Source organism: Cyprinodon tularosa, unplaced genomic scaffold, assembly GCF_016077235.1.
Source record: "Cyprinodon tularosa strain WSP-4 unplaced genomic scaffold, ASM1607723v1 ctg645, whole genome shotgun sequence".
Taxonomy (NCBI): Eukaryota; Metazoa; Chordata; class Actinopteri; order Cyprinodontiformes; family Cyprinodontidae; genus Cyprinodon; species Cyprinodon tularosa.
The window spans coordinates 140,835-163,845 of record NW_024039391.1 but is presented as its reverse complement, the minus strand read 5'-3'; the positions used below and the strand labels follow the sequence as shown (position 1 = coordinate 163,845).

The 23,011-nt window shown below is 43.8% G+C and overlaps 1 protein-coding gene across 3 annotated transcripts in view; it reads left to right on the top strand.

The window, feature by feature from the left end:
• LOC119799045 (glutamate receptor ionotropic, delta-1-like) overlaps nucleotides 1–23,011 on the top strand; it is a 499,477-nt gene that overhangs the window by 362,408 nt on the left and 114,058 nt on the right. For all 3 annotated transcript variants that reach the window (XM_038308725.1, XM_038308724.1, XM_038308723.1), the window contains one exon: nucleotides 12,682–12,887. In XM_038308725.1, coding sequence (XP_038164653.1) covers nucleotides 12,682–12,887 — 206 coding nt within the window. The remainder of the gene's footprint in view (nucleotides 1–12,681; nucleotides 12,888–23,011) is intronic.

Here is a 23,011-nt window from a genome sequence, read left to right as displayed (position 1 = left end):
CTGGAGGTCTGCAGCTGAAGGTTTGCAGCTGGAGGTCTTTAGCTGGAGGTTGGCAGCTGGAGGTCTGCAGCTGGAGGTTTGCAGCTGGAGGTTTGCAGCTGATGGTCTGCAGCTGGAGGTCTTTAGCTGGAGGTTTGCAGCTGGAGGTTTGCAGCTGGAGGTTTGCAGCTGATGGTCTGCAGCTGGAGGTCTTTAGCTGGAGGTTTGCAGCTGGAGGTTTGCAGCTGGAGGTTTGCAGCTGATGGTCTGCAGCTGGAACCTGGGACCCAGAGAACACGGCTTTTAGTAACTTCTGTGTTTCCCTGATAAACGGATGCAGACGAGCTCTGCTGCTGCTGGATTGTTTGTCTGTTTCACTTCTGTTTATCATTAACTGTAGAAAACAAACTGAAGGCATCTATGACCCCCCCCCCCGTCTCTCTGCTCCGCTCCTCATTTTAATCCCGTCTCATTTCAACCTCCTTGCTTTGGCAGCCGACAAACAGATCGATGGAGAGCCTCAGGTTTGCCTTTAAAAACGAACAACGTTTGGAACTAGACTGAAAATGGATGCAAGGTTGTTTTTTAAGAAGTGCCATCTTGCTTTGTTCTTATTGATTAATTTTTTTCTTTCTTGTTAAACTCTCAGCCAGAAACAGCTATGATTGGACATAACTAGCTTACGACTTATAATCATCAGCCTCTCACATCCTCAATATTCAGACTTTCTCTTCTACATCTGAAGTCTTTCTTTCTTCAGGCGTTAAAGTCTACAGACATTCTGTTAATCAGGGTGTTAATAATGCAGAGATCAAACTAAATGGGACTAAAAAGATTCAATCCAAACCCACTTATTTCATCTCTAAGTCAGTTCCTCCCTGTAGTTCCTTTCCCTGCAGCGTATTTAGACAGGATTTCCTGGGACAGACTGACCCTCCATGGCAGATAGGCGGTTTCTTCAGGCCATGTTTTTGCTGTTTTCACCGCTTTGGTCGAGGCAAACCTTCACCAGGTCTCCCTTCCTGTGACGGATCATCCTGCTGTGCATCTCTGCAGCTCCTCCAGAGTTCCTCTGGGCCTTCTAGTGGCAGCGATCTGTGGATGATTGGATCAGTTGCTTTATTCAGTCTCCTATCTAACCCTATAAAGAATCAGATTTAAATTTAAATCAGAAGATCTTCTGATGTTTTGCTGAATGAGTTTAGCTGTTGATGGTTCAGCTTGGATTTTCCTGATATTTCATTTTTTCATTTAAAGTTTTTATCTTGTATAATTTCGGTCCCTTCGTGTTTAATGTGGTCTCCTCTGCACCACAGCCAGGTTGGTCTCTGCAAGCTCTGCTACAAAGATCCAGGGTTCTCTGGGCTTTAAGTTGCTTTGTGAGCATGAATGCATGAAAGCCACTCAGCTCTTATCTCACCAGCCAACTCAAAGCTTTATCGGCAGTCAGTGACGCTGCAGATAGCGCTGAAAGCCGAGTCTGGCCCAGAACAAAAGGCTGAGTGATGCTGAGATACCGACCTGAAGCGAACTGTCAGACGAAGCGGCTTTAGCGCCATGAGCCCCTTTATTATGAATCTACAGGGTCACAGCGGCGCCTCCATGCATGATGGGCTGATTCCAACATTTCCTCCATAGAATTTCTCAGGATTGTACAGAAGAAACATTTTTTGTAGATACAATAAATAATTAAACATTTAAATAAATTAGGATGATTAGATTCTTTCTGCTCAACCTTTTCTCCAGTTGAATCATAATTCGGGTCAAACTGAGCTGAATTGAACCGTATCTGAATCTCACTGCATGATGGAATGAACTGGACTCATTTCCAAATAATCTGGACTGAATTTGATTTAAAAAATAATGATGTATTCTCCTCCCAGTTTACCATTAAAGGGCCATGAAGTGACAGTGAGCTGGTGCTATTTACAGTCTGCAGGTGAAGAATTTATTCATTAAATTAAACATTAAAGCTGTACTGAAGCCGGACTCTAAACCCCTGCTGCTGGTTCCCAGCTCAGTCACACAGTGAACAGTGAAAAGAAATGATTTAAACACCTTTTATAAAGATCCAAACTCTACAGAGTTAAATGAACACACATTTAAAATAGTTAAATAATTACCACCATGTAAAACTTTCAAAGTCAACCCTCTGATGTGAGACAGTGATGCTACAGAGTTGCTGAAAATAATCCACAACTTTATTATTATAATACTTTAAAATATCTACCTCAGAAAATGATTAATGATGATAAAGAAAAACTTAAAGCAGTGAATCAGTTTTCTAATGAGTTGTACGTGTTCATCCAAACTGATCAGCCGCCGAAAGCAAACTCTGCTGGAAACACAGAGGAGAAAACGCTGTAATTCCATATTTGTCAGGAATTCCTGAGAAATTCAACATGTCGTTGAAATTTAAACCCAGGATCAGAATTAGAACAGGCAAACCTAAGCTGAGCAGCGTTTTTATGTAATCGGTGCAGTGAGGACTGTACAGCCTCAGCTTTGGAGAGACCAAACACGCAGCAGCATGTAGAGCCAGCTGGACCTCTAGAACACAGGACTCATCTCTGAAGACCAGAGGGTTCATATTTTGGACAGAGAGGATAGATGGTTTGAAAGAGGGTTAGCCTCAGCCATCTCTACACTAATGCTGCTATAGGCTTAGACTGCTGGAGGACATGGGGACATGAAAACACAGATGTCTGGGAATAACTGGATCTTCTCTCTTTCACTTTGGCTCCTAGATGCTGCAGGAGCCGCTTTATCTCCTAGATGCTGCAGGAGCTACTTTGGCTCCTAGATGCTGCAGGAGCCACTTTAGCTCCTAGATGCTGCAGGAGCCACTTTAGCTCCTAGATGCTGCAGGAGCCACTTTAGCTCCTAGATGCTGCAGGAGCCGCTTTAGCTCCTAGATGCTACAGGAGCTACTTTGGCTCCTAGATGCTGCAAGAGCTACTTTAGCTCCTAGATGCTGCAGGAGCTACTTTAGCTCCTAGATGCTGCAGGAGCCGCTTTAGCTCCTAGATGCTGCAGGAGCTACTTTAGCTCCTAGATGCTGGAGAAGCAGCTTTAGTTCCTAGATGCTGCAAGAGCTACTTTAGCTCCTAGATGCTGCAGGAGCTACTTTGGCTCCTAGATGCTGCAAGAGCTACTTTAGCTCCTAGATGCTGCAGGAGCCGCTTTAGCTCCTAGATGCTGCAGGAGCTACTTTAGCTCCTAGATGCTGGAGAAGCAGCTTTAGTTCCTAGATGCTGCAGGAGCTACTTTGGCTCCTAGATGCTGCAGGAGCTGCTTTAGCTCCTAGATGCTGCAGGAGCTGCTTTAGCTCCTAGATGCTGCAGGAGCTGCTTTAGCTCCTAGATGCTGCAGGAGCTGCTTTAGCTCCTAGATGCTGCAGGAGCTACTTTGGCTCCTAGATGCTGCAGGAGCTACTTTGGCTCCTAGATGCTGCAGGAGCTGCTTTGGCTCCTAGATGCTGCAGGAGCTGCTTTAGCTCCTAGATGCTGCAGGAGCTGCTTTAGCTCCTAGATGCTGCAGGAGCTGCTTTAGCTCCTAGATGCTGCAGGAGCTACTTTGGCTCCTAGATGCTGCAGGAGCTACTTTGGCTCCTAGATGCTGCAGGAGCTGCTTTGGCTCCTAGATGCTGCAGGAGCTGCTTTAGCTCCTAGATGCTGCAGGAGCTGCTTTAGCTCCTAGATGCTGCAGGAGCTGCTTTAGCTCCTAGATGCTGCAGGAGCTACTTTGGCTCCTAGATGCTGCAGGAGCTACTTTGGCTCCTAGATGCTGCAGGAGCCGCTTTAGCTCCTAGATGCTGCAGGAGCCGCTTTAGCTCCTAGATGCTGCAGGAGCCGCTTTAGCTTCTAGATGCTGCAGGAGCTACTTTGGCTCCTAGATGCTGCAGGAGCTACTTTATCTCCTAGATGCTGCAGGAGATACTTTAGCTCCTAGATGCTGCAGAAGCTACTTTGGCTCCTAGATGCTGCAGGAGCCGCTTTAGCTCCTAGATGCTGCAGGAGCTACTTTGGCTCCTAGATGCTGCAGGAGCTACTTTATCTCCTAGATGCTGCAGGAGCTACTTTGGCTCCTAGATGCTGCAGGAGCTACTTTGGCTCCTAGATGCTGCAGGAGCCGCTTTAGCTCCTAGATGCTGCAGGAGCCGCTTTAGCTCCTAGATGCTGCAGGAGCCGCTTTAGCTCCTAGATGCTGCAGGAGCTACTTTGGCTCCTAGATGCTGCAGGAGCTACTTTATCTCCTAGATGCTGCAGGAGCTACTTTGGCTCCTAGATGCTGCAGGAGCTACTTTAGCTCCTAGATGCTGCAGGAGATACTTTAGCTCCTAGATGCTGCAGGAGCCACTTTATCTCCTAGATGCTGCAGGAGCTACTTTGGCTCCTAGATGCTGCAGGAGCTACTTTAGCTCCTAGATGCTGCAGGAGATACTTTAGCTCCTAGATGCTGCAGGAGCTACTTTGGCTCCTAGATGCTGCAGGAGCTACTTTAGCTCCTAGATGCTGCAGGAGCTACTTTGGCTCCTAGATGCTGGAGAAGCTGCTTTGGCTCCTAGATGCTGCAGGAGCTACTTTGGCTCCTAGATGCTGCAGGAGCTACTTTGGCTCCTAGATGCTGCAGGAGCTGCTTTATCTCCTAGATGCTGCAGGAGCTACTTTGGCTCCTAGATGCTGGAGAAGCTGCTTTAGCTCCTAGATGCTGCAGGAGCCGCTTTAGCTCCTAGATGCTGCAGGCCAAAAGAAACATTTAAAGAGATTTTCCTCTCTAGAAGTTCTTAAATGAAAGCAATTTTTAGAGGCATTGTGGGAAACAAATTACATGGAGTATTGGTCTCTGGGACAAACCATGCAAAAGAGCAAATAGGATTGATTTAGAAAGTGCTGAAAACACAGATGTCTGCAGCCAAACTGAGGGAAGATTTGGTTCAGTGCACCCAGTAAAACACCAGGAACTCATTATAAAAACAATAGAATGGGGTTATTTGGTGTAACTGAAGCAGATCTAATAAAAACCCACAGGAGTCATGTTTATGTTCTGGTACATAAAGAATCCTGAGCTGTTTACTGTGGTAACAAGAACGTCTTCTCCTCACTGATTGTCCCCGGGGCTTTTCAGGGCCGATAATCACAAAACCACTTAGTCTGAGAAAACAAGTTTTCATTATCCTCTCAGTCCAGGAAACACGATGTAAGAAAGTCTAAATAAAAAATATAAAACTGTAAAAAACTTCTCTCTGCTTTATCTTTAGCTTTATTATTCGATTCCTTTTGATCGACTTCCATGAAATATAGAGCAAAATTTCTAGAGAAAATAATTATTTTAGATTTTAGACAAAGTTCAATGAACTCAAACAGGTTTTAGCTTTAAAGAAAAACAAACTCAGATTAAATCAGATCAGAAAAACAAAGGCTTCCTTTAATTTAAGCAAATTGCACCAATAGGATTCACAGATGCACATCTTCCCACTAATGACAGACTGCTGCAGAGTAATAGCACCGCTGATATCAATATAATTCACTTCATTTCTCTTGTCCTGATCCACATATTAGAGTGATGGAAATAAACCGAATTAGATAAAAATCAAGGTTTTTATCAGAGGAAATTTAATCTGATGCATCAGTCAGATCAAAGGTTCAAAGTTTCTAATGAAAAGCAGCTGATTGCTTCCAGTCTTTCACTTTGAAGGATTCTTTTCTCCTGGATGAGCAGATAAAGAAAGAAGATAGTGGATGGACTTTTCAGCAATCTCACACACCAAGCATGCATGCAGCGACAGTGGACAGGAAAATTCCCTTTAAAAAGGAGGAAACCTCCAGCAGAACCAGGCTCAGTGTGAGCGGCCATCTGCTGAGGCCCACTGGGGTTCAAGGAGACAGAAGCAGACATAGAAAAAGAAGCATAGATACAAAAGGCAACTGTCAACCAGCTCCACAGGCGGCCCCGTCCAGGCAACACACAGCCAGGCAGACGAGCTCCGAGCCAGCTCCCATGTCAGAGGATGAAGAGAGCACATCCAGTTAGTCACAGTCAGAGAAACAGGACTACACTGGAAAACAGGCCAAGCTCCAACATCTAGAAACAAAGGTGTTGATGGCAGCAGCACAGCTGATATTTCTCTCCAGGATGGAGTCACAGCCAAACAGGAACAGACCAGATGAAGCTACTATGAGAAAAAGCAGAGAGAGCAGAACGTTAGAGATTGAACTAACAGATTCTGCAGAGTGGGAGAATAGAGATAGAATGAAGCAGAATGATGAAAAAGGGGTCCCTATGTCCTCCAGCAGTCTAAGCCTATAGCAGCAGAACTATATATTACCATAAATTCACAAAACACTGAAGTCTAAAGCTTTAATGAACCAATAGGACGCCATCTTCTCACTGGAGCGATCGTGGTTCACATCCATAAAGACGAAATCCCCGGGCGTATTTATTGAGTTATGCATATGAAATATTTGGCCAACAGCATCTGAATAAACTTCCCACACCGACAGAGTTTGACATGAACACAGCACAGCAGATCCTCTATAGTTTTTATTTTTTATTCGTTTCTAAAATCAGAACCAAATGGCCAAAACATTCCCCGACCCAACGGACTCCTGAACTGGAGTCATACGGAGAAATGATGTGAGGATGGAGACTGAGCTCTGCTCCTCATCAGCCTCCATCAGACTTTAGAGGAAACAAAGAGAGGATCCTCACCTGAAGATGAGTGGCTTCTAAACGGGTCAGAGATACAGAGATACGCGTGGAGGAAGGGTTCAGGATGGTCATCCTCTCCACAGATACAACCTTTACTTCAGAGGCTAAAGGAAATCTGTTCCTCAGGGAGAAGATTCAGGTAAACTGAAATTTTTCTCAGGAGTCTGATTTAAAACTAAAACACTGAACGTTTTCACTTCATGCAGAAACCAAACCAGCCGACTCCGACTGCAGGATAACAATAATTATAGTTTCACCTTCATCAGACTAAACTGCAGTCATTTCTCTGGAGGGATTTATTCTATAAGCATCATGCTCTGATCAGGAGGATCTATACAGAAACTGGCCAAGAGTCTGTGGAGGTCACATGACTCTGCCTCTCTGCCCATCAGCACAGACTGCTGCTTCTGATTAAACTATATGGACTGAGACCAGAGTCTGTGTGATGTCTCCTCAGATGACGGCGGATCAGTTGGTGCCGGCGGCTGTAACGTGCATCTCCCATCTTTGACTGGCTTCAGTTAAATAGCACCTTGGCAGGGGAGCAGGAGTGGAGCAGCGAGGGCCGTTCATGAGCCCCACATTTGCATTTTCTACGCTCCGTAACTCAGCATCACATTCTGATCACGAGAAGCACCCTGGCAGCTAAATTATTCATCGTCCTGGTTAGTGAGAGACTTGTTGATGCTAGTCGGCATGAATGTTCAGACTTTAAGGGAAACTCGCTGCATGTATCTGAGAGGCACATGGACACGGCATGAATTATCCAGAACATCATCACATCTTTAAAACATGAATGAATTTAGAGGCCCAGGGCATGATAGCCACTTTCCAGCTGGTCTAAGTGACTAAACTTGGAGTAAAAATGTCATTCATGCATAAAGAACATTCACCTCTCTAAACAGAAACCAAACACATGCAGAGTCTGTTCCCACGTCTACAGCATCACGTCACGCAGCACAATCGTTCCCTACAGAAGGTTTTATCCTGGAAGCTCAACCTGCTGCTAACAGGTGAGGGTTAGGGCAGGTCAGCCTGGGTCCAGAGCCCCATGGAGGGAAGAAATGCTGCTCTTAGGATAAATAAGACTAAATCCTGCAGGAATTCATGTTATTAACACCTCGTTAGACTCATTAAGGCTGGATTCATTCCTCAGGTTAGAGATGTCACATGTTGAAGGACGTCTGCAGCAGACTTTGAAGCACAGATGAGTTTAATGCTTCCTCTGCTCTACGACTTCTTCCCTTCAGATTATGTCTGTCTGGGATTTCAGCACCTAAATAAATGGAAATAAACAGAACGTCTTTTTTTTTGGGTTTCAACATTCAGATGAACTGTGGTGTTACCCAGAGAGGCAGACAGAGCCGTGCTGATCACGGCCTCCTGCAGCTGGATCTGTTGTTTCTACACCAGTTTCTTTATGAAATGACAGAAACGGTAAAGGTTAGGTTAACGCTAACCCGCTGCTCTGGTTACAGCTCATCTCCTCTAAAACACTGTTATGCTTCAAAGACACCAGTTCAAAGAAGGGAGGCGGTCCTAATTAGCTCCTCAGCATATAATCCATTTCTAATGAAAGCTAATGACTCAATGTGGCCCTAAGATCTGGAGGGAGACTCAAGTTCAACCTGGACTTAACTGGGCCTAACTGGTCTAAACCGGACCAACCTGGTCAAAACTGGAACAAACTGGACCAACCTGGTTCTGGTTTCAGTTTAGCTTTTCTGGAAAAAATGGAGGAGGAACTAAAATCCACGAATGGTTTGTTTCAAACTGTGAGATATTTCTGTGTGTTTGTGGCCATGTTGTTGTTACCTTGTGGGGACAATTTCCCAGGAATCAGCTACATTATGAGGACTTAGAGGTACCTGTGGGGACCAAAGACTGGTCCTCATGGGGGACAGTTCTCCTCTTGGGGTGGGGGTTAGGTTTAGGTCTAAGCTGTGAGTTGAGTTTAGGGTTAGGGATGTTGTGCCATGATGGTGGTTTTGGACATTGGGAACCAGTCTCCATGTTTCACCTTGTTCCCCTCCAGAGCTGGGAACGGTAAAACCAAAGCACACAGGATCTTTCTTCCTCTCTTTCCCATGAACTTGCCTGAGGGTACACATTGGAAGAGGCAACACCATGGAGATCCAGGAAAAAGGCCCAGATCTCCAGAATGACCAAAGTTAAGTCATGATGGCTGACTTTTCAGAACCAAACTGCTGCAAAACAGTTTTTTTGCAACACATTTCTCTTGAGTTTCAGAACTTACAGAGCCAGACTGGAGAAAGCCTCCTAAGGATCCGTTGGTGTGAGTCGTATGGACAATAAAACCCTCGTGTTGCTGTGTTCCTGCCAAGCTAAGCTGTTGCTGGATGAAACTAAACCTTCCAAATGGACGTGAACAGAGGTTTGCAGCTCTGGCACAATTAGGGACAGAACAAACAATGTCTTTTCATTATTTGATAATTTCATGTGTTTACTGGTGAGTAAAGACAAAGCTAACAGGATAGACTGCATGCTACGCTATGCTACAGGAATATGTGTTGATCTGTTGCTAAACCTTAGACCAGCTTTATTCACTAAGGATTAAACACTAATATAACATTAGTGTTCATGTGTTCCTCAGATGCTCATTACATTTCCATTACCAAGTCTGACCAAGAGTCATTTAGTGGAATCCTGATGTCTATTCTCTGCTAGCTATTTCAAAGAGGGTAAGAATCATTTAGCTAAAGGTTATTGGTTCCTGATTAAACAAATCATTCAATAAAACATTATTTGGCCAAATAATGTTTTATTAACCTCATAGATTTGCATTGTGAATTGGTCTGAAAACATTCCAATTTCTCTAAATTAGTGAAAAGCTAATTTGATCAGATCCCAAATTCTTCCAGATAAACTTTGGTTTTCAAACACAAAATCCATTTTAAACTGTAAAATAGTTTTCAACCATGTTTCCTTCCTCTTTGTACATAGTAGTTTAGTTTAAATGAGTTTGATGAGCACCCAGATGTTGGTAAAGGGTTGATCACAGCAGGCAGATGTTGGTAAAAGACTGATCAGTAGCTCCTGTAGGAACATTGAGGTCTTTGTGAATTCATGTCCACCACAGACTGAGCCGCTGGCCTCTGATTTAAGGCAGTTTTTACCGTCCAGCAGCCTGACGTATGATTCGGTTATGAATGTTATCGGTACTTTTCACTGTTTGCATCCCAAAGCGTTTTCATATCTGCATAGGCGAGTTCAGGAAAAATAATCAGTTCAAAAAATAAATTGAAAATAAAAAAAAGATTAGATATTGGATTAGAGTTGGCTGATTGATTACTGCTGATCTGTGACCAGAGAAACCAAACAGCTGTTTATTAGACCAGTTATCTGATCGGATCCAAGGACAGTTCGTAGCGTTTAACAATCATAAAAACAGCAAAGAATTTTCATCTCTGCTCTGAATGGACAGGAATTACATTCTCTACATAATAAAGTGGAGGTTGTATTTCTGTGGCCTCAGAGGTCTTACAGGGGAAATGTCTGCTCAGCGAATTTAGATTCTTACTGAAGTTAATTCATGCAGAAGGAAATTTGCAAATATCAGGAATGTTTGCTGCATGTGGACAAGATGCAAACATCAGTGGCCTTTAGCAGCTGGGAGGAAAGACGGCATGGGTGTCGCCTCCATCTTAAAGGAATCTCCTTCCAAGGTCAGCCTGCCTGTTTTAAAAGGCCTCAGCAGAAGACGTTGCTGCGATGTTAAGTCTTGCTGAGCAGCCGGTCTCCAATCAGCCTCAGTAAATTGATCCGGTCCTGCGTCCATCATGATCTAGAAGCTGTGGGGACGGTTAGCACAGCGAGCAGAGACACTTCAGACCTTCAGTCTGCTGCTGCTCCACACCTTCGTCTTTCAGCCCCTGCTGGGAACCTGCCTCCATCCTGGTGGTTACCAGCAGCTGCTCCCAATGTTGCTCCTCATGCAGCTGCTCCTCATGGAGCTGCTCCTCATGGAGCTGCTCCCAATGCAGCTGCTCCTCTGTAGCTGCTCCTCATGCAGCTGCTCCCAATGCAGCTGCTCCTCATGCAGCTGCTCCTCATGGAGCTGCTCCTCTGTAGCTGCTCCTCATGGAGCTGCTCCCAATGCAGCTGCTCCTCTGTAGCTGCTCCTCATGCAGCTGCTCCCAATGCAGCTGCTCCTCTGTAGCTGCTCCCAATGTAGCTCCTCATGGAGCTGCTCCTCATGCAGCTGCTCCTCATGTAGCTGCTCCTTATGCAGCTGCTCCCAATGTAGCTCCTCATGCAGCTGCTCCTCATGGAGCTGCTCCTCATGCAGCTGCTCCTCATGGAGCTGCTCCTGATGCAGCTGCTCCCAATGGAGCTCCACATGGAGCTGCTCCTCATGCAGCTGCTCCTCATGCAGCTGCTCCTCATGGAGCTGCTCCTGATGCAGCTGCTCCCAATGGAGCTCCACATGGAGCTGCTCCTCATGCAGCTGCTCCTCATGGAGCTGCTCCCCATGGAGCTGCTCCTCCTGCAGCTGCTCCTCATGCAGCTGCTCCCAATGTAGTTGCTCCTAGTGGAGCTGCTCCTCGTGGAGCTGCTCCTAATATAGCTGCTCCTTTCACTGCAATAAATTGAAATCTAATTAAGTAATTTTTGCTTAAAATAAGTTTTTTTGCTTGAACTGAGCAGGTAAGTGAGACACTTTGCCAATGGAACAAAATCATTTATATTTAAAACAAGAAAAAACTATTGTGGTGTCCTATTTTAAGTGCATAATATATAATTATCTTACTTTAGGAGTAAATACTCATTCCATTGGCAAACCGTCTTATTTACCTACTGAAAATAAGGCTAAATACGCTTAATTTCAGAAATGTTTTCTAGATTATTTTTGCAGTGTATGTAGCTGCTTCCAAGGTTTAAGGTGTAATTTAGCTGTTTTATCGGCTTATTTTGGTCTCTAACAAAAAGAAAAGTTGTTTTTTATAAAGAGAAAATAATACGAGGCAACTATTATTTTATTTATTACAATAATTTCTTTCACTGCGTTTTGTTGCCTGTTTCTCTACCGTTAACTTTACTGATGAACGATGATCAACTGAACCTGAATGGGGGGGTGGGGGGGTCTGAGTTTCAGATTTCATTAAACAGTTTCTGGTTTGTTCTCCCAGAGAAAACGTCGCTGTCAATTTTCTGGAAAGGAGAAGGAGGCTGTGAGTGACGGATGGATCGATAGGAGGAGAGCAGAAATGGTGGATGTTGTTTGGGGGCGTGGGGGGGGCAGCTGCTGCTGAGTGGAGGAGAAAAAATGGCTTTTGGGCCTGAGATGGTGCTGAGAACACGCTGGCTGTCAGCTAATAGACCATGAAGGATGGAGGGAGGATGAGATGGACGTTCAACCTGCTGCAGCAGCAGAGCCCAGTTCAGCTTTACTGAGGAAGAGGAGCAAAGCAAGCTGGAGGACGGCCTGATGAAGCTTTAAGCCGACGATGGTCAGTGGAAACCCTGCTTTCTAAAAATCATCTGTAATAGAGGCTGAAGCAACAGTTTCTCTCCATGTTCCCCCTGACATATCCGATGGGCGATTTCTGAACCTCTCCATCTATCCAGGGCGGTCGGTCGGCCCGGCGGTGATGTTCTTAGAGATGCTGACGTCCTCGATGCATTAGCTGATGTAGGCTGACACAGACATGGCAGACTCATCAATATTTAATACGTTTTCATACGTTGCTGCAGCCTTGAAGATGTTCCAGTCAGAGATTATCCATTTTGTTTTCCAGCGAGCGGACGTTGGAGAGCAGGATTGATGGAAGCGGTGGTCTGTGGGGGTCTCACAGACCACCGCTTAGCCCCCCTCTGCAGCCTCACTCTCGCCACCTCGCGCATCTCTTCCTCCATCCATCCGTAGCACTCTGCACCTTTTTAAAGGGTCAAAAATGTCTTCATTTCCCGTTCAGGGTTCCATCATTTTTTTTTTGTCCAGCCAGTTGACTTTCCTTTCTGTCTCCACAGACATCCGCGGCCTGCAGGGCTTCCTGGACCAGACGTCCCGTCAGGGTGTGGATGTGGCGCTGCAGAGGGTGGACAGGAACATCAGCAAGGTCTTCACCAACCTGTTCACCACCATGAGGACTGAGGAGCTGAACCGCTACCGGGACACGCTACGCAGAGCCATCCTCCTGCTCAGCCCACAGGGGGCGCACATGTTCATCCAACAGGTCGGTCTCTCTTTCAATCACGCTGTTTGATGGTTGCTGCAGCTGCCAATGAGCTGAATGTGTGACTGAACAGGATATGACCATATTTGGTTTCCTGTTGGATCCTCCTGTTAGGAGCAGCATTTAGATCTTAGCGGCCTTATTTCCGATTCTTCGCCTGCATAAAGGAAGCTGAAAGGTTTAGGTGTTTGAACACAGAGCGACCTTCAGACATGACTGGACCAGATCAGACTCTAAAGAGCAGAGCTCACAGAGGAACGTTCATCACAGCAAAAACTGAACTGCAGTTTCTACCTTCGCTGCTTGTTCTCGGGGGGGAATGTTTTGCACGCTTTTCAAAAGGCTAAGAATTGTGAACTTGGTGGTGGAGGGAATAGAAAACTGTAGAAATGTTAAAGTTTTCTTTTAGAGGAGAGTCTGAATTCAGAAGTTTAACCAAAAGATTTGCTTCAAGCTGTGACTTTCCTCCATCTCGCAGCTAAACTGCTGCGGCACAGCAGTTGATCCTGAATGCCTCCTTCATGGTCGCCATGGAGCAGTGAAGGTTGCACTGACCTGAGCCTGTGGAGCAGGGGGGTCAGGGTCACAGCCAATCAGAGAGAAGAAACATTCTCAGGAAAGTACCTCTAGGAGATGTTTTGTTTGCTGAACTAAAAATGAAGAAGAATTAGGCTCTCAAATGTTCTGCAAGATGCTAGGGAAGCATCCTGATAGAGCAGTGCATTATGGGAAGGTTGCTCTGCAGCCACATTGGAGACCAAAGCAGGAAGTTTAACCCTTGATGCAAAGCAGCGCTTTGCAGCAGGTTTTCACAGCTTCAAAAAACTCACCTCAGACTTTCAATTATTAGACCTGATCAGTTATTACTGATGGATTTATTTCTATTACCTGTTTCAGCAGAGACACCATTTAAAGTTCTGAATGTGAGAAAAAAAGTACAATGTCATAAATGCAATCAAAAAGTTAATGACCATAAATAACAAAAGTTATTTATTTAGAAAGGCAACAGCAGCAAATACAGGATAAAAAATGCTTTTATAAATACAGGACATGTTTTCTACTGAATAAATATAGAGATGAATTCCATTACAAATCTCACTAATAGATGAATATAATATATAGATAAACGGTGTTATGAACTAAATTTACAGCTGGATATGTACTGAATATAATATACAGATGGTTTTATACATAAAGTTTGGACAGAAGCTAAATCTAAATTAAAGTGCAGTGGAAGGTAATTGCATATTACAGTTAAAGTACGTTATTGCAAATATAAATGTAAACAATTGGTGCTGTGAATAAACAGTCGGCAGTGCAAATCAATACTCAGTCAAAGTGAGCCGTGCAGGATGCATGTAAACAGTTGTTACTATAGTAACAGTCAGGAGTGCAGGTGAACATTACAGTCTGGTAAAAAGCAGAATAGCAAAAATAAATAATAATAAAATGTAAAAGCTACAAACTTGTTCTTTTATTGATGAGATTGACAGTTTCATCCAGATTAGTGGAGCAGAAAAGGTCGACCAGCTAACATTAAACATTAAAGCTGATAAAACTTTTCAATAAATTAATCTTTCAAGAAATAGATCAAACGGAAAAAGTTCGTGAAAGCAACAGCTTCCCATCCTCCACCTCGCTGCAGTACCCCGTCTGGTCTGTAGGGGGAGCAGAGCCTTCAGCCTGAATCAGCAGTGATCTCTGCTGTGATGAAGAAAGTGATGAAGAGGAAGCAGCTGGTGAACGAGCAACATTATAAAAGAACTGATGATTTCAGGTCAAATGAGTCCATTTGACTTGAAGACGACTGAATTCCTTTCCTGACACCTCGTCTGAGCTGCTTTTATCACATCCAGCTTTCCCACTCGTGTTAATTCCCTGACGGCGTCAAAGATGGAGTGGGAGGCTTCAGCACAGAAACAATCGACGTGTGTGTTTCCAAGCCCAGACAGTCATTAGCGCCATGACATGTCGGCGTGGGCGTGTGAGATCATCCTCAATGGAAGCTGCCCCACAGTGATGTCATGGAAACCTGTGAAAAGCTTTGCTACGCCTCAGAGAGACACACAGTCACACAACCGCACAACCACAACAACACAACCATGCAACAGCACCACACAACCACAACAAAACAACCACGCAACCGCACAGCCGCACAATCATACAACCGCACAACCACACAACCACCTAACTGCATAACCGCACAACCACGCAACCGCACAGCCGCACAATCATACAACTGCACAACCACAACCACAAAACCACCTAACCGCACAACCACACAACCACGCAACTGCATAACTGCATAACCACACAACCATGCATGGCTCTCCTAACTCAAACCTTTGGCCGGCCGTCAGCTTGCAGCGTTTTAACGGTGGAGTCTGTGGGATCAAACCCGGCCGCGCCTCCATGGCGTTCCATAGATTGATGCCAATGCAGACGTTTCCTTTTCTACCTCCTTCTGTTTTTAAATCAATTAACCAAAGTTGTAAAACTTCAGCAGTAAAGGCTTCTATTAAACACTGAACTGTTTCCTGTTTAATAATCTAATACATTTAACCCCCTAAAAACTTCTCATTCTGCTGCATAAATTTATTGTTTTTGTCACATAAAAAAATCAAAACATGTAGTTTTTCTGGCTGAATGTTTAAACCTGTGAACGTTATCATCTGATGCAGATCAGATCATCTGATCAAGTTCAGATCATCTGATCAAGTTCAGATCATCTGATGCAGATCAGATCATCTGATCAAGTTCAGATCATCTGATCAAGTTCAGATCATCTGATCAAGTTCAGATCATCTGATCAAGTTCAGATCACTGGCAATGATTGAAAATAATTTCTATAAATGGAGAGAAACTCCTGAAACCCTCCAGCTTCCAGGTTGAATTGTAGAAAGTTCCTTCTCCTCCTTCTCAGGTTGAACTGTTTTAGAAAAATACCTTTCATGCACGACCACCCTCTGCAATGCCCTGGCCTCCCCACTGGCTGAGAGGAGGAGTGACGTTCATTTAGATTTTATTTTTCAACAGACGCTCTGAGTAGAACACTGATGTCTGGCAGCTCCTCAGAAACAGCTTCATCACAGCCGCAGATTAAACCTTCTCCTCTCAGCTCAGCTGCCCAGATGGTTTCTATCATGATCCTGGGTTCATCATGCTGGTTTTCAACTGAAACATTGGATTTATTCTGAGTTTAATCCACAGACGGTGAGAAGACTTTGACTAGGCCGTTATAACTGTATCTCAATGTTTTAGGATTATCTGCTTCATTTCATGTTTCTGCTAAAGAAAAATTATCAAAAACATCAGATTTCTCATCCATGGTGTTAATTTTTTATATATTTATTCATGATGATCTATATATTTTCATATCTTATTATACATTTACTAAATAATTACGGTTATGTACAATAAAAGATGAAAATTAGATCAAGTTTAAACGGCTGCTGATGCAGGAGAGCTTGTTGCTCCTTTAGACGATTCACTTCCTTATTTTTACTACTTTCTGATTTAATTTGCTGAAATTAAAAATGATTAGCATCAATGTTACGTTTGACACATTCTTCTGGAAATCCGTTCGTTTTGAGAAGATGTTTTTAATATCTTCATGGACAAGTTGACCTGATTATTCTGACTTTTCCACTAAGAAACATTTTCTGTTCCGATAAGAAGCTTCCAGGTTCAGTTTGACCTTTAGAGTCGGAGGAAAATCTCTGTGCTTTAATGGCTTTTTCTCCGGATCAGTCTGGACATGATTTGGATGGAAATGCTTCCTCATCTCTTGGGCTTAGAAAGGTCTGAGACTTCAGAGACTTCAGCTTGTTTCTTCATAACCTTCTGATATTAGCTCCACTGATCATGTTTCCTTCTTGCTTCTCAGTGAAAACATTAATAAAAGGAAGGAAAGTTACCAAAGAATAACAACATGTGTAAACAACACATAACTCTGACTTTAATAAATAATCTCTTGATTAAAATAGTTTGGTGATGGTTCAGATAACAGCCTTATTAGCTTCTAATCCTTCTTCTATTCAAACAAAAATGAATAATGTCATAGAAAACCAATGACATGAAAAAGATTAAAAATCAGGTAAAATAATTTTAAGATCAAACAAACACAACCTGATTTTTATTTAAGGCTAAAAAATAAAGATATATTCTAACTCAGATGATCAAAACATCCAGAGTGAAAGTCAAACTGAACTAAACAAACTGGTTTGGTCCCTGCAGGTAAAGTTACACTGATGGCAGGATTTCAGAAAATTATTCAATGACGTTTAAATCGGTTAAATATTATCACTGGATCTTATTTTAGTCTGTATTTGAAATCTACTATAATCAGAATAAACCATGGAATTCTGATATCAGATCAGTTCATGACTATCTGCAAATCACAGCTGCTGTTAGCTAGATCAGCCTTCTCCTCGTTTGAACTAATACTCTCGTTTCTCAGGAATTACTGCTCTGAAGTCTGGATATTTCTTTATTTAAGGATCTCCATTAGTCTCTACGAGAGCAGAGATACTCTTCCTGGGTTCCATTTGGTTTCAGGTAGTGGAAAACATCAAAGCCATAAACCACCAAGGTGGGCAGAACACAACCAGCATTCCCAGAAGGCAGACCAGCGTCAGAGGGGCTTTATTTTAGTAATATTTGTAAAGGATTAAGGCTTAAAAAAGGCTCCCAATCTCAGTGGGTCAGAAAGTTTTATGGTATATCTGGCAAAGAGTTGGTTTTTAAAAATCAGACCAAGGTCAGAATCCAGATAAGGCAGAGATCTGATACTGGTATACACCTGAACCCGGCTGGGGAACCAGGTGAGAGAGAACGCTGGATTTTACTGGCTGAAGGCTGTTGATAATCTGGTAGAGACTGCAAATAGTTAAATTAGCGCTGCACAAAGGTGAGAAGTTCAGACAGGTTAGCATGGCTCAGGTGAGCAGAAAAAGGTTAATTAAACAAACAGAGATGGAGAGAATAACAGGAGTGGGTCTTCCATTGCCTTTGAAAAGACCCAAGCTTTTCAGAAACCCAGGTAGCATTTTAGTTAGCATTTAGCACGAATTCATGTGTTTAGCAGGATCCTGCAGTGCTTTCTGTTACTGACTGTAATGTGATGTTAAATACAAACATTTCACAGATTTCTTTTTTGCTTTATTTTTTATTTAAGTTTAAAGTTTTTGTGTTTTTCTTGTCTTATTTTTTTTTTTTTAATGAGGAATTAGTGAATCCAGTTCATGCAGATCAACAGACCACTTCCTAGTGTGCTTAGATGCAGCTTGATAACATTTCAATGATGAAATATTTATGGATCCAATGCATCTAATGATGGAAGGCATTTTTTTTAAACTTCAAAGCTGGAAATCCTGATTATTTATCAATTGAAATAATTAAAATAATGAAATAAAATAGATATATGTATGTTAAAGGGAATAAACAGAGTGTATAAATAATCTTTATGGCTCTCTGAGCCAGAAGCAAAGTTGTTTTTTGTATTTCTGCCACCACCTGGACTGAAGGTGTAAGTTTCTGTCTGCTGGATGAAATTAAAGTCCCGGGTGGATTTTCTGGGTTTCCTTTTGCCGCGTAAAAACAGTCCTGATAGGAGTTATAGTGAGGAAACATTAACAGTAGGCGTGTCCCCATCCAGTGGTAAAATTGGATTTCAATCCCTAAAGCTCTGGAGATTTAACCTTTGGTTTGCATTTTTAGTGCATAAGCAAGGTGCCAGTGCTCATTTAAAAAGTATCTACTTATAGTTACTAGTTACTTCCATGTTAAAGTAACTGAGATAGTGACTCAGTTACCGATCTGTGAAAGTAACTAGTTATTAGCTAAAGTAACTATATAGTTACTTTCTATTTATAAAATGTTGAAGAATTTTGAAAACTTTCTTGTTATTGTAATCTTAAATTTGAATAATTATTTAATAATTTAATATAAATAGTTGATTTTAAGGTCAGCTCATCTGAAAACATTGAAAACTATCCTGATGTCTGACAAGAGTTTTATAATGATGATTCTTGTCTTCCTCCATTTTCTTTATGTTTGCTGGTGACATCATCACCTGCCTTCTTTTTAATAGCAGTTCATTTAGCCTCAGGTTGCTAAGCGCTCTCTCCAGGTGTTCCCGGATGTTACCTGTAATAGTTTTAGTCACAAAATGTTTGGTTTCAGTGACATATTTCAAATAGTGGGATTATAGCAACCTGGAGCAACGTTGCTGTTTTCTTCTTCTTCTCTGTTTTTAAAACTGTTTTCTCCTGATATAAAAAGACAACAAAGACAAACTGTCTTCTTTTCCTCTTTATTTGGGCTGTAGGTTTTTCTGCTCAGTAGCTGTAATAATATTACCAACATTTAGTTTGTAGCGTGTAACATTACTCCATTCCTGCATAATCTATTCTATTCTGGTAACGTAAAGCGCTGCTGAAAAAAGCTGTTGAAATGTTAGAAGGTTCCTTCTGATCAATGTTGTTTTATGAAGGAGCCACAGAAAATGGAAGACTGTGTAATCGGTTCCCATATTCTCCAGCCTGCTCTCTGTGCAACAAGCTTTGCACGACGGAGGAAAGTGTCTCCACAACTGAGCACAAAACTTGATCCTTCAGAATAATGAGATGTTCAGAACAGAAGGAGATCCTGTTCTCTTTCTATATGGTAATTAATCTCAGCCGCAGCCCCTCTCAACTATAATTGAAGCTCTTTAGTGTGAATGCTGTGGACGCTGGGTAATTGCTTATAAGAAGGCGGGATGGAGAGCACTAGATGCTGATTAGAGATGGGCACTGAAGACATCACCTTTGGCTGACTGGATCCGTATCTTCACATCTACGGATCACAGAGCAGAAGGTCAAACCCTTAATGATGCATTTCATATTTCTATCATTTTAGAAATAGGTTGATTGTTTTATAAGGAAAGGTTCTGTTGCTTTGTGGTGACGGGTCAGTTCAGCCTTAATTCTTAGTTTGCAGAATCAACGTTCCTAAAATAACAGCAGATCTGATGAGACTGCAGCAGCAATAAGCTGCTCTCCCTGCGTTCCTGGTGGAAGGGCATCTGTGTGGCAATCTCCCCTCCTGGAAGCAATATGAGGTGGATGAGAGATGGATAGGAGATGGGCTGACGTGTCGTTTGTCAGACAGGAAGAGGTGGTGGTAGGTGTGGAGTTGCTGCTGTCATTTGTTTGGCTGGCGGACAGCACAACTGATAAAGCAGCAGTCTGACAGGGCTAATCTGATATCGGACCAGAGGGCCGAGGAGAAACAAGTCAGCGCCTGGGGAAGGGAAGAAATATCAAATTATCTTTCAGGAAGGGAATGTGAGCAAACGCCTGTGCAACAAGCACAGCTCAGAGGGAAAAAGCTACAACTGAGGAAGACTATTTCATAACGCAAATCTAATTCTTTCTGACTCAGTTCAGGCAAACCTCCTGAATTCTCCCTCAGCATGAAGAACAAGAGGAGGCCGTCCCAAACCTCCTGAATTCTCCCTCAGCATGAAGAACAAGAGGAGGCCGTCTTAAACCTCCTGAATTCTCCCTCAGCATGAAGAACAAGAGGAGGCCGTCCCAAACCTCCTGAATTCTCCCTCAGCATGAAGAACAGGAGGAGGCCATCCCAAACCTCCTGAATTCTCCTTTCAGCATGAAGAACAGGAGGAGGCCGTCCCAAACCTCCTGAATTCTCCCTCAACATGAAGAACAGGAGGAGGTCGTCCCAAACCTCCTGAATTCTCCCTCAACATGAAGAACAGGAGGAGGCCATCCCAAACCTCCTGAATTCTCCTTTCAGCATGAAGAACAAGAGGAGGCCGTCCCAAACCTCCTGAATTCTCCCTCAACATGAAGAACAGGAGGAGGCCGTCCCAAACCTCCTGAATTCTCCCTCAACATGAAGAACAGGAGGAGGCCATCCCAAACCTCCTGAATTCTCCTTTCAGCATGAAGAACAAGAGGAGGCCGTCCCAAACCTCCTGAATTCTCCCTCAGCATGAAGAACAAAAGGAGGCCGTCTTAAACCTCCTGAATTCTCCCTCAGCATGAAGAACAAGAGGAGGCCGTCCCAAACCTCCTGAATTCTCCCTCAGCATGAAGAACAGGAGGAGGCCGTCCCAAACCTCCTGAATTCTCCCTCAGCATGAAGAACAAAAGGAGGCCGTCTTAAACCTCCTGAATTCTCCCTCAGCATGAAGAACAAGAGGAGGCCGTCCCAAACCTCCTGAATTCTCCCTCAGCATGAAGAACAGGAGGAGGCCGTCTTAAACCTCCTGAATTCTCCCTCAGCATGAAGAACAAGAGGAGGCCGTCCCAAACCTCCTGAATTCTCCCTCAGCATGAAGAACAGGAGGAGGCCGTCTTAAACCTCCTGAATTCTCCCTCAGCATGAAGAACAAAAGGAGGCCGTCTTAAACCTCCTGAATTCTCCCTCAGCATGAAGAACAAGAGGAGGCCGTCCCAAACCTCCTGAATTCTCCCTCAGCATGAAGAACAAAAGGAGGCCGTCTTAAACCTCCTGAATTCTCCCTCAGCATGAAGAACAAAAGGAGGCCGTCTTAAACCTCCTGAATTCTCCCTCAGCATGAAGAACAAAAGGAGGCCGTCTTAAACCTCCTGAATTCTCCCTCAACATGAAGAACAGGAGGAGGCCGTCCCAAACCTCCTGAATTCTCCCTCAACATGAAGAACAAAAGGAGGCCGTCTCAAACCTCCTGAATTCTCCTTCAGCATGAAGAACAAGAGGAGGCCGTCTCAAACCTCCTGAATTCTCCTTCAGCATGAAGAACAAGAGGAGGCCGTCTCAAACCTCCTGAATTCTCCTTCAGCATGAAGAACAAGAGGAGGCCGTCTCAAACCTCCTGAATTCTCCTTCAGCATGAAGAACAAAAGGAGGCCGTCTTAAACCTCCTGAATTCTCCCTCAGCATGAAGAACAAGAGGAGGCCGTCCCAAACCTCCTGAATTCTCCCTCAGCATGAAGAACAAAAGGAGGCCGTCTTAAACCTCCTGAATTCTCCCTCAGCATGAAGAACAAAAGGAGGCCGTCTTAAACCTCCTGAATTCTCCCTCAGCATGAAGAACAAAAGGAGGCCGTCTTAAACCTCCTGAATTCTCCCTCAACATGAAGAACAGGAGGAGGCCGTCCCAAACCTCCTGAATTCTCCCTCAACATGAAGAACAAAAGGAGGCCGTCTCAAACCTCCTGAATTCTCCTTCAGCATGAAGAACAAAAGGAGGCCGTCCCAAACCTCCTGAATTCTCCCTCAGCATGAAGAACAAAAGGAGGCCGTCTTAAACCTCCTGAATTCTCCCTCAGCATGAAGAACAAAAGGAGGCCGTCTTAAACCTCCTGAATTCTCCCTCAGCATGAAGAACAAAAGGAGGCCGTCTTAAACCTCCTGAATTCTCCCTCAACATGAAGAACAGGAGGAGGCCGTCCCAAACCTCCTGAATTCTCCCTCAACATGAAGAACAAAAGGAGGCCATCTCAAACCTCCTGAATTCTCCTTCAGCATGAAGAACAAGAGGAGGCCGTCTCAAACCTCCTGAATTCTCCCTCAGCATGAAGAACAAGAGGAGGCCGTCTCAAACCTCCTGAATTCTCCTTCAGCATGAAGAACAAGAGGAGGCCGTCCCAAACCTCCTGAATTCTCCCTCAGCATGAAGAACAAAAGGAGGCCGTCTTAAACCTCCTGAATTCTCCTTCAGCATGAAGAACAGGAGGAGGCTTTCCCAAACCTCCTGAATTCTCCCTCAGCATGAAGAACAAGAGGAGGCCGTCCCAAACCTCCTGAATTATCCTTCAGCATGAAGAACAGGAGGAGGCCGTCCCAAACCTCCTGAATTCTCCCTCAGCATGAAGAACAAGAGGAGGCCGTCCCAAACCTCCTGAATTCTCCCTCAACATGAAGAACAGGAGGAGGCTGTCCCAAACCTCCTGAATTCTCCCTCAGCATGAAGAACAAGAGGAGGCCGTCTTAAACCTCCTGAATTCTCCCTCAACATGAAGAACAGGAGGAGGCTGTCCCAAACCTCCTGAATTCTCCCTCAGCATGAAGAACAAAAGGAGGCCGTCTTAAACCTCCTGAATTCTCCCTCAACATGAAGAACAGGAGGAGGC